The 12,498-nt window shown below is 37.3% G+C and overlaps 1 protein-coding gene across 10 annotated transcripts in view; it reads right to left on the bottom strand.

Annotated features, from left to right (window-relative positions):
- kif1b.S (kinesin family member 1B S homeolog) overlaps window positions 1-12,498 on the bottom strand; it is a 213,858-nt gene that overhangs the window by 122,908 nt on the left and 78,452 nt on the right. For all 10 annotated transcript variants that reach the window (XM_041571245.1, XM_041571244.1, XM_018227630.2 and 7 more), the window contains 5 exons: window positions 11,601-11,680; window positions 11,404-11,510; window positions 9,948-10,031; window positions 8,445-8,625; window positions 4,964-5,036 (listed from right to left, as the gene is read on the bottom strand). In XM_041571245.1, the coding sequence (XP_041427179.1) occupies window positions 4,964-5,036; window positions 8,445-8,625; window positions 9,948-10,031; window positions 11,404-11,510; window positions 11,601-11,680 (525 nt within the window). The remainder of the gene's footprint in view (window positions 1-4,963; window positions 5,037-8,444; window positions 8,626-9,947; window positions 10,032-11,403; window positions 11,511-11,600; window positions 11,681-12,498) is intronic.

Here is a 12,498-nt window from a genome sequence, read left to right as displayed (position 1 = left end):
CTAGGCACACAAAGTTGAGTGCTTGAGCAGAACTGAACAGGATTTTAATATTTAACATGGTAATGATTGCCTTTAATTAACATTTAAATAGAATACTAAAATGTCTACAATTTATTTGAAATCAAAGTATGTCAAATATTTTATAAAAGGTTATAAAATATACCACCCATCATACAATGAAGTCACAATTATGGTTCCAACTATACCCTGTTGTAAAAGTTCCAGGCAATGTTTCATCTCTTCAGCTCACTGATCATCTGTCATGGCTGAAATTTCTTTTTAGAACACCAGAAAAAGGTCTCAAATCTAAAAGGTACTATTCGCTAACCAAACCATCCCAATAATCCAAAAATAACTTTTACAACCATAGTGTCTGAAAAATTTATCTTCATCACTTAAAGGAGAAGGAAAGCTACAGAGGCATTTTATTGCCAATAGATTAGCTGCAATAGTGCAAGCTAGAATGCTATATTTATTCTGTAGAATGTTTTACCATACCTGAGTAAAAAGCTCTAGAAACTCTGTTTGTTTAGGATAGGAGCTGCAGTATTAATGTGGTGTGACATCACTTCCTGCCTGAGTCTCTCCCTGCTCTGGGCTCAGATTACAGTAGAGAAGGGAGGGGGGGGGGAAGAGGAGCAAACTGAGCATGCTCTTGCCCAGGGCAATGAGGTTTAAGCTGAAGGCAGGAAGTCTGATACAGAAGCCCATGTGTACACAATAGAAGGAAAGAAATACTGTATTTCTTTTGACAGGGGACTCAGAGCAGCACCACTTTGGGGGTTTACTGGTATATTTAGATGGACCTTTCTGATAAGGCTTACTTAGTTTTAACCTTTCCTTCTCCTTTAAAGGAGAAGGAAAGCTATGGAGGCATTTTATTGTCAATAGATTAACTGCTATAGTGTAAGCTAGAATGTTATATTTATTCTGTACAATGTTTTACCATACCAGAGTAAAAACTATAGAAGCTCTCTGTTTGTTAATGATAGCAGCTGCAGTATTAGCTTGGTGTAACATCACTTCCTGCTCGAGTCTCTCCCTGCTCACTTATAGCTCTGGGCTCAGAATACAGCAGAGATGGGGAGGGGGGAAGAAGAGGAGCAAACTGAGAATGCTCACACCCATGGCAAGGACGTTTAAGCTGAAGGCACGAAGTCTGATACACAATAAAAGGAAAGAAATGCAATGTATCCTTTGACAGACGACTCACAGCAGCACTACTTTGAGGGTCTACAGGTATATTTAGGTGGACCTTTCTGATAAGGCTTACTTAGTTTTAACATTTCCTTCTCCTTTAATTGTAAGTGACTTCTGTTTTATTACTGCACCAGCTTAACAAAAACACACAACCCTACCACCCTGCAGAGGGGACCAGCACACACAGCAGCCAATACCCAGCCCTCCATCCACCCTTCTGCCTGTGGTCCCTGCTCCATGGGGTATGTAAGAGACCAGCTGGGGAGAGGGGATTTCTAACAAATATAATGTAACAGATCCCATGGTTCAGCCCCCCTGTCCCGATGTGTCCATGCTCCCTCTATAGTTAAACCACTGGTACCGTAAATTGGGTAGATTATGTAATTTGGTTATACACTATGGAAGAGTGCCCTCCTTGTTTTACGTATTACTGTGGCTACCTAAATTACAATTGAACAGGTGATGCAGCTCAATCAGTTAAGACAGTGCAACTGCATGCACGCAAAGACAGGAAAGAATGCATGCACAGGTCAAATGGCATTATATTTTTGAGCCTCAAGGAACAGAGAATACAGGGAGAATTAGTCCAGTGCAAAGACATAACTAGATCACAGCATTATTCTGAGTGTTTCAAAACACTTACTTGGCAGAACAGAATAGTATATTAACGTTCCCACATTTAAGCACATCGAAAAACAAAGATAAACTATTGAATGCTAAGTAAGCAAGCTGAGGAAACAATAAACCACCGAGTGCTTATCACACAGAACCTTCATTAAGCAGAAAACTGTATTTAAAACTGTTTTTAAACAGTTTTAAAGTCCTAAAGATGACATGTTTTCTTACGCCTTGAAAATGTGTCTGTTTAACTATTTCAATGGTTATATACCCACTTAAGGTACACTGAATGCACCATGGAAAACACCAGATCCTAAAACCCGTTTCAAAATCTATGGGTATGTTTTCTACTTTTAAGTTTTTAACTTTGTTCTTTTCATACGGCAGTAGCATAGTAAACTATACATATCATGTTAGGACTAGGTGTCAAGTTTCTAATTTTTCAGTTTGGACTTATCTCTTGTCTATTTTGAGTTAATAGTGATATAATGAGGACCAAAGAAAAACATATTAAGGCTGCTGTGCTACTTAAAAATTATAGATACATTTGTTATTTAGCTCTCTCAAAACACCCATCAGCATTTTTAACCGTCAAATTAAATTAAGCATATTGGGGCAGAACCACACAATTTTTCCACTTAAATATAATGTGTAATGTTTAAAGAAGCCAATCAAATGTTATTGTTAGGGTACTGGGTAGAAATAGTATTTTTGCAAACACCTATGAGTGTTCTGCACCTGTTGCAGGTGGCCATGTAATGGTTGTATTGTGTGTATCACACACACACACACACACACACACACACACACACACACACACACACACACACACACACACACACACACACACACACACACACACACACACACACACACACACACACACACACACACACACACACACACACACACACACACACACACACACACACACACACACAAATATACGGGTAGGCCCATAAATCTTTGGACAGAGACAACTTTTTTCTTATTTTGGTTCTGTACATTACCACAATGAATTTTAAATAAAACCACTCAGATGCAGTTGAAATGCAGACTTTCAGCTTTAATTCAGTGGGTTGAACAAAAAGATTGCATAAAAATTTGAGGAACTAAAGCCTTTTTTTTACCACAATCACTTCATTTCAGGGGATCAAAAGAAACTGGACAAATTAAAAAACAGAAAATAAAATGTTCATTTCTAATAATTGGTTGAAAACTCTTTGTTGGCAATGACAGCCTGAAGTCTTAAACTCATGGACATAACCAGATTCTGGGTTTCCTCCTTTTTGATGCTCTGCCAGGCCGTTACTGCAGTGGCTTTCAGTTGCTGTTTGTTTGTGGGCCTTTCTGTCCGAGGTTTAGTCTTCAACAAGTGAAATGCATGCTCAATTGGGTTCAGATCAGGTGACTGACTTGGCTATTCAAGAATATTCCACTTTTTGATTTAATAAACCCCTGGGTTGCTTTGGCTGTTTTTTTTGGGTCATTGTCCATTTGTATTCTGAAAGGGCCAGGGAATAGTGTGGTACATCCCCAATATGGCTCAAATATGATATTAAAGGATTTTTTACCTGTGACAGTAAGGAGGTTATTTACTGCATTAAATGCCCACATGGGTTGGCATAAGTAGGCCAAACCAGTAGAGCCATGAAAGTGAGACTTCATGAACACAAATCTACTATATGTACATTAACTACCGTCCTGCAGCTTCTGACACACAAATAGATCAAAAAAAAATTTGCTTTACATTATGGATACATTGTTGCATTGGTGAAAATTGTTTCCCTGACTTCGCTAGCTATAGGGTTGCCTGTATACCTCTGGACTGCTGTTAGTTCGATAAATTTAAAGGACTTTGTGTAACCAAGTTTACTATTTAGGTTCTAACGTATGAATGGAATAGTTTCTGTGTTAAAGTTTTTGCATCACTGATTGTACCACTGGGGGTGACTTGCGCATAATTATGTTAATTTGATGACATGTGAATTACACTGCGTGGGGGGTGTTAGATTGACTTCTCAATCACATGTTTATGTTTGACAAAGGGGTACAACCCCGAAACATTGCACAGTCTGCAAATAAACACACAAGGGTTCGTCCCTGCTTGCACCAGCTATTGAGTGCCAGTGAATCTTTTGGAGACAGTGCCACTGGCAGCCATGCACGCCCAAGCCAAGATGAAGCCTTGGTTTCATCTGTCCAAAGAATGTTTTTCCAGAACTGTGCTCGCTTCTTTAGATTTTTTTTTAATTTTTTAGTGAAGTCCAATCTAGCCTTTTTTTTCTTGATGCTTAGGAGTGGCTTGCAAGTTGCAGTGCACCCTCTGCATTTACTTTCATGCAGTTTCCTCTTTATGGTATACTTGGATATCGATACTCTTACCTCCTGTAGAGTGTTGTTCACTTGTTTGGCTGTTGTGAAGTGGTTTCTCTTCACCATGAAAATGATTCTGCGATCATCCACCATTGTTGTCTTCCGTGGACGTCCAGGTCTTTTTGCGTTGCTGAGTTCACCAGTGCTTTCTTTCTTTCTCATGATGTACCAAACTGTAGATTTTGCCACTCCTAATATTGTAGCAATTTCTCAGATTTTATTTCTGTTTTTTCAGCTTAAGGATGGCTTGTTGCACCTGCATGAAGAGCTCCTTTGACCGCATGTCAAAGCAAAATCGTCCACATACAAGCACCCCCCTTAAATCAACTCCAGGGCTTTTATCTGCTTCATTGATAATGACATAAAGGAATTGCCCACACCTGCCCATTAAATAGACTTTGAGTCAATGGTCCGATTACTTTTGAGCCCCTACAATGAAGCGAATGTGTTTAAAAAAGGCTTAAGTTCCTCACATTTTTATGCAATCTTTTTGTTCAACCCACTGAATTAAAGTTGAAAGTCTGCAGTTCATTCATTGTGGTAATGTACAGAATCAAAATTAGAAAAAAGTTCTCTCTGACACAGTACAACACAGCAGCTTTGATGTTTCTTCAAATAGCCATATATCATATGCAAAAGTAACTTGTGAACTACTTTGTTAATAACTCAGCCTTATCTGTTGTATCAAACTTCTTAGGGGTTAATCCCACCTCCATTCCATAGCAGATATATAAAGTTAATAACCAACAGTGCAGCTTCTCTTACTTACCAATCTTTGCTGCTCCAAAAGAAGATCTGCCTCTTCCTTTTCTTTCCTGTACAAAATTTCCATTTCCTGGAGCCTAGAGATGAACAACAAACAATTTAATAGTATAGTTCTATTTATTATTACATAAAACAATTTGTACAAGGTTGTAGAAAGAATTAAATCGGACACAAAATCTAAATACAATAATAGTTCTATCTTTATTACCCATGAATGTTAGGCAGACTCAGTCTCAGAAGCTATAAAACAAGACTCACAATATAACATGAGGTTTAGGAGACTGCTCATTAAGGTAACATTTGGTTAGGTTTACTTAAATGACATTTTATAAGCACTACCCAAACTACTCATTTCTTTTTTGATCTCTTAGATTGTCTAAGTAAAGGTAAGGTACAAAACCATATTTAACATATATTACAGTTCTTACTGTAAGGACAATGACACAAGAGGAGATGCATCACCTGGGATAAATCTCTTCTGCAAGCCAAAAAAATCTCCCAATGCTGTCTCAGATGGGAAAAAAATGTGGAGCTTTATTTTACTAAAGTCACTGAAGTTGCCTCAAAATAAAACTTTGATTGACTTCGGAAATACAAAATTACTTGCATGTTTTACCACAAGCAATTCACTTTATTGCCAGAAAGAACGCATTTTGAGATTAGCTGCCTGCAGTAGACGAGATTTGTTGCAGGCAACTAATCTGTGTCATTACCCTAATACTGTGCCTGCACCACAAATCCTTTTCATATATACTTAGGGACAGTTCAAAGAACATGATTTGCCTTGACTGCAAGACAGGTTAGTCAGAAGAAACTTGAACATCTCAGAGTAAGGGAGATGTGCCACAGTAGGTTACAATCGAGAAGGTGGTGTTGAATTGCCCTATAGTTAAATGCCCATCCATCTGGGAACATATAGTCTGGTTGCAGTCAGTCATCAGATTGCTGTATCAGTAAAGAAAAAGTAATCCAACAATGCACATCGGTAGGTGCATGTCATAGAAGCAGCTCCTCAACTTTTTGCCAAATCTCATTATTGTACAGCCTATGGGGCAGATTAGCGTCCACTTCACACCCAGCGCACCACTTTGCCAGGTGAAAAACCACTCAGACGCCAGTTCACTTGCGAAAATGCGAAGTTTCGTACTGGGCATTGAGTGCTAGTGACTTTTCGCTAGCGGTACTTCGGTAATGCAAGCATTTCAAAGCGAAGATAACCTAGCGTTCATTTCTGCCTAGTGAAAATTCGCTAGAGATCTCGCGCTCAGATTAATTTGCATATGGCGGGAAATTTAAAGTTGTATGGACTTCTTTATGTTATAGCAAATACTTTACATTTACACTGTTTGTTACACATGTCAAGGGAACCTTAAAGGGGACCCGTCACCCAAAAAAAATTATTAAAAATCCTATTTTATCACATTAGTCAAGCAAAAAGAACTTTAATTACACTATACAAATTATTTGAATCTTGCTTCCTTCAGTCTGGGATTTCAAAATTATAGCAAGCAGGCAGCAGCCATTTTGTGCACACTGTTATTAAGACAAGCCTTGCATCATCTCAGAATCTTGTTTGTGCACCAGAATGGGGGACCCAATGTCCATCCTCATTCACTGGTTACACAATTAAATTGTAAAGAGAACGGGGGAATGTGGGGAGAGCAGTGACATCTAAGAAGTGCTGAATGGAAAGTGAAAGTAATTTTCTGCCCTGCCTCTATGCCCATGGCATAGAGGAGTGGCAGAAAATATTTGATTGACAGCTGAGATCTTTAAATGAGTTTACAACAGCTATGAATGCTTTAATCAAAAACAGAAATTAGATTTCATGTTTAATTTGAAAAGGACTTTTATTATACAGATTTTTGTGTCTGGGTGACAGGTCCACTTTAATAAAGACAATAGAGTTGTTATAATGCACTACACATGAGCCCACTGTAAAGTTAATGTTCCATATGTTAGAAAATTTATGGAGAAAACCGGTTACCAGCGTTTTTTGAACTTTGATGCATTTTCCACTTACAGAATATGATGTAAGTGACAGACAATTGAGGAAGATCTATGTACTCCATTGCACTTCGCCTGGTCTGAGCTGTTGAAGGCAAGTCTGGCGAAAGAGGCAACGTTCCGTAAAATCAGCATTTTAGGGAATTTGCGGAGTAACGTCCATTCACCAGAGTGAATTGTCGCCTGGCGATAGGTGCTAGCGGTCATTTGCACTCCTGTCTCTTTTGCTAGCGAATTGGCACATGCGCCCATTAGTATATTGGCGATGTCCCTGCGGGTGGTAACGATAGCGAATTGACGCTAGCGTTAGCCACTTCACCGTTTAGCAAATCTGCCTTTATGTCTCCAAGACATGGATAGTCAGTAATATGGCTCATAGTGTACTAACATTAAGTAAATATTGTTTACTGTGTTAGTTTCTGGTAATTTGAGAATCCAGTCTTAAAATATTTGTCCCCATAGCTTTTTTTAATTAAATCAGAATAGAACTAGTCAGCTTAATCAAAAAGATATTCAATTTAGGGCCAAACAGAGTTGACCTGCATCCTGGACCAGATCCTGGACAAAATGGCAGAATCCGAGTGCTGTGCAATTTTGTTATACAAACCACTCACCAACCCTGCTATAATAGTGGTGGTTGCGTCAGAATAAGATACTCAAAGTCTTGCAATGCTGCATTAAGCTCTACATTGGAGGAGGGCTTTGTCAATCAAAACCGATGAATTCCTATAAACATACCTTTAGATTATAAACTCAAATGGAAAAAGGGCTGATGTGAATAATGATCATTCTGTAAAAGCATGTTATATATTTGATATAAGAAGGGGAATAATCATAACCTAATGGCCCTTTATTATCTGGACATTCAGCACTTTATGACTTGGCCATATGAATGGCATTTGGCCCCTTGTTTATCTTTCAGAACTTAAGCCACTGTATTCTACAGCACTTATCTGCTATGCAACCTGTGCTGCTTCTACATTTTTAGATTGAATGGCTGCCCCCATGGCTACAGAGCAGATAATTTCTGAAACAAACACACTACATTTACGAATGAAAATACACACCACACTATATTTTAACAACTTTAAACACTTTCTTTTGTTGGTGTTACGGTTTCTTTAATTAGTGTTTGCAGCTGACTGTATGACATAAAAAGGTTAAAGGGATACTTACATGGGAAAAAAATGTTTTTTCAAAATGAATCAGCCCCATGTCAGATTTCAAAATTGAATATAAAAAAAATCTGTTTGCTCTTTTGAGAAATGGATTTCAGTGCAGAATTCTGCTGGAGTAGCACTATTAACTGATGCGTTTTGAAAAAAACATGTTTTCCGATGACAGGATCCCTTTAAGAAGCCTGTTAAATGAGCCAAATTGTTAGCATAAGGTGGGGTAGGGGAGTAAAGGGAGCAGCACCTCTATATAAAATAAGTGACAGAAAATTTGCTTATTGATATTGTTGCAACTTTTCAAACCTTTTTTCCATTTCCTGCTTCATATCAATTCCCTGTTTCTCCAACAACTCCCGTTGAGCAAATGTCCAGTCTACTGGTTCGGAGGGTGTCTCTGCAGAAGGTGTTTTCTCCCGTTCTGCACGAGCTTGCTCAGGGTGGTTAAAACGAAATACGTGGTTTTTCCCCATGATTATTCGATTCCCTAGGTAAGAGCAGGAGAATGCAATCAAATATCACAGAGAGACTTCTAGAAGCAATTTTCTTAATTAAGTAGGAGGTTCCTACATGATGATAGAAAAGATAAAAGTCTTGACATTTTTTTTTTTAGAAAGGAAGTTATTCATCTTTAATATAAACAAGACTGAAATGACCAGAATGAAATGGTTCACAAGATTTACACTATTAATGACCAATCAACCTTTTCTGGTGAAAAGATGAAGGCAAAAACAGGACTGAACTGCTGACAGTTTGTGTAAAATATAACTTTTGAAACATTACAGGAAATCACATAAGGAAGTAGTTTTTATCCTACATTTTTCTAGGGTTGCCACCTGTCCATTTTTAAACACTTTTTTATGGGGGCTATTTGTTTGGGTTTTAAAATTGTTAAATCCAGCAACACCCTCCCTAACTGGTCAAGTCATTGCTCTTCTATTTAATGAGTGCATAAGCCAACAATTTAAATCAACAACAATTTAACAATCAACAATTTCGTTTTGTAATCAAATAATAAAGACCAGTTACAAATTGTTAATTACTATGGTCAGGATTGGATATCCAAAAGATGAGTAACACATTTTTAAAGCAGTTTAATCAAGACTACCCTCCCAAATAACACTGATGTCATGGAAGCCTCTGTGGATAAATGCAGTGTTAACTTTTCAAAAGATAGTTCGCTAAACATACTGTGCACACCAACCTTTTAGATTATATGCTATATATTATATGCTATTGTAGTTATATAACTACTAAATACACAACTTTATAAAAAGTTCACTATTTAGAAGTACATAACGTAAAAATTACAAAAAACTCAATAAATGGAGCTGGTACATAAACTCTTTCATAGAGCAAGAAAAACAGAGGAAAGACTACTGCCAATTAAATTCAAGGGTTCCTGAAATATGACCACAAGCCCGGACTGGCCTCTGTTTAAAAGCTTAATGGACTTCTGGGGCTGCTGTCATGCAGGAGACTGAAGGACGAACCTCACTAACCAGTTAAAAATTTTAAAACAAAGGTCAAGGTTATGATTTTAGGTCACTGTTGATGACCAAAATATTAGGCCAATTTAAATAAAATATACTCTATTAAGCCCTGTTAGGGCTACTCCTTATAAAAGAGCAAAAGACAAATAAATACTTTGGAATCCAATGAGGTGGAAATAGTTAGGTGTACCTTAGCCAAATTAATTTCTTTGAATTCTTTTGTGTGCACCATGTAAAAATGCAAACCCTAACTTAAACAATGTGCAACTGAAGACATTTTACATTATTATTTAAGAGGGGACAAAATATTTCTTACCAGATCGTAACACTACTGGAAGTACAACCCGTTTTCCATTAACATATGTTTCTGACCTCTCACAGGGCACCAAGGTTACTATTACTGAGGGAAGCAAAAAAACATAATTGCTACTTAATACCAAATATATATTTTACCTGAATATTAAAATTGCAAATTAGAAGTTAGAACTATGAGCAAAAAGCAAGCATAGTAGGCTGAGGTGCTTAAAGGGGATGTAAAGGCAAAAATATAAAATCACATTTTTACTTTCTTTAATGAAAAAGAAATCTATCTCCAATATACTTTAATTAAAAAATGTCTACTGTTTTTATAATAAACCTGACTGTATGCAGTGAAATTCCCCCTTCTTTTACTGCTGTGAATAGGAATTGTCAGACGGTCCCCAACTGCTGTGCAGGTAAATGATCATACTTTCAAATGGCAGGGGGAGCCACCCCACCTTACGTCCCAGAACTCGAGCAGCATTGTTGGATTCCCTGTAGAAATTTGTATCCAGAGACTCAGTGCAGTCTTTATATTGTGATTATTTATCAGTCTTGCTGTATTGGCTTCAATGGCAGATATTATTTGACTTGTGCTGTTTTGATAATTTATGATGATCCCAGGACTTAACCTCCCAACTGAAGGCCAGACCACACTGAGCATGTGCAAGTCTTGATATTGCAGAAATGTGCCAACATTGAAAGCATAAATCATTTGTCTTATTAGGCTGCTGGTGCAGTAAGTTCATGTTTATATTTAGTATACAAAACACAGCATTTCTAACATTCTATTTTAGACTTTAGTTGCACTTTAAGGATATATGGAATTAGAAGTCAGTAAAATAAATGAAATGCAAGCAATAACATTTTTTTAAACTACCACACAGGATCTATATATTTAAAATTCTCTACAAATTAATATTTAGCTTGTTAAAGACTAAAAACAAGGTGAAATAAGTATGAAATTACTGAATTGCAATAGAAGAGAATTTGTATCACTATCAGGGCTTCTGTATCTACAAAATGCACATTTTAATAACCATGACACTAAGGGTTAGTTCACACAGGGCATTTTGGGGAGATTTGGTCGCCTGGCGACTAATCGCCTCGTTTTGCAGCGATCAATCTCCCCAAACGCCTTCCCTGTTCCTGCGCTGGCTAAAATGAAAAAAAAAACCCCGGCGCTAATCACACGCGGAGATTCATTTTCCGAAGTCGCCCGAAGTTTCCTTGTGAGGCAAAACGCCCTGTGTGAACTAACCCTAATAAGTTTTAATATGGCCTTGACAGAGTAACCAGTATGGCTCATCACTTGAAAATAAACAAGAATCTGATGCAGTTTTTTATTCAGAAAAAAACAAGAAATAAATAAAAGTAGACAATTTCTAAAATTTACCAAAATATATTCTCAATAAAATGCATTTGGAGATCTTATTTAATACAATTTATTACTGAACACTTAATATATTTACCTTCCCCATTTGAATTTCTCTCACTACGGAATATGCAGTGTTCCTCTTTAATATGAGCTCCACTTAGCACAATATCCTGGTGACTATCAGCATCTGCCTGACCGACCCTGAAAGGATTAAAGGCAAATAAACTTTACTTTAACAGTACATTATACAAAGAGGTGATGGGACAATACTTTATAAAAGGGGAGCCTCACCTTGTTATTCCATCTTTAATATAGTAAAGAAGGCATTCAGACATTAGTGGATCTTCATTAAGATTGACAAGATGGGGAGTCTGAAAAAAGTATATTTCTTTAATAAGGGTTACATAACAATGTTTGATTTACTGGTTGTAAAACTAACAAAGAGCATTTATTTGGAAAAAATTGACTTTCCCATAATAATTCTAGAAGAACACGATCTATATTAACCAATACAATTGAATTAAAGGGATACTGTCATGGGAAAACCATTTTTTTCAAAATTAATCAGTTAATAGTGCTGCTCCAGCAGAATTCTGCACTGAAATCCATTTCTCAAAAGAGCAAACAGATTTTTTTTTATATTCAATTTTGAAATCTGACATGGGGCTAGACATATTGTCAATTTCCCAGCTGCCCCAAATCATGTGACTTGTGCTCTGATAAACTTCAATCACTCTTTACTACAAGTTGGAGTGATATCACCCCCCTCCCTTCCCCCCCCCCCCAGCAGCCAAACAAAAGAACAATGGGAAGGTAGCCAGATAACAGCTCCCTAACACAAGATAACAGCTGCCTGGTAGATCTAAGAACAACACTCAATAGTAAAAACCCATGTCCCACTGAGAAACATTCAGTTACATTGAGAAGGAAAAACAGCAGCCTGCCAGAAAGCATTTCTCTCCTAAAGTGCAGGCACAAGTCACATGACCAGGGGCAGCTGGGAAATTTACAAAATGTCTAGCCCCATGTCAGATATCAAAATTGAATATAAAAAAAATCTGTTTGCTCTTTTGAGAAATTGATTTCAGTGCAGAAGTCTGCTAGAGTAGCACTATTAACTGATGCGTTTTGAAAAAAAAAACATGTTTAAACACCATGTTAATTTACAAACTGAGCTCTCCACTCAATT

The sequence above is a fragment of the Xenopus laevis genome, chromosome 7S (genome assembly GCF_017654675.1).
Source record: "Xenopus laevis strain J_2021 chromosome 7S, Xenopus_laevis_v10.1, whole genome shotgun sequence".
NCBI lineage: Eukaryota > Metazoa > Chordata > Amphibia > Anura > Pipidae > Xenopus > Xenopus laevis.
Note: the sequence above shows the minus strand (reverse complement) of the source record. Positions and strands in the feature narration are given on the sequence as shown.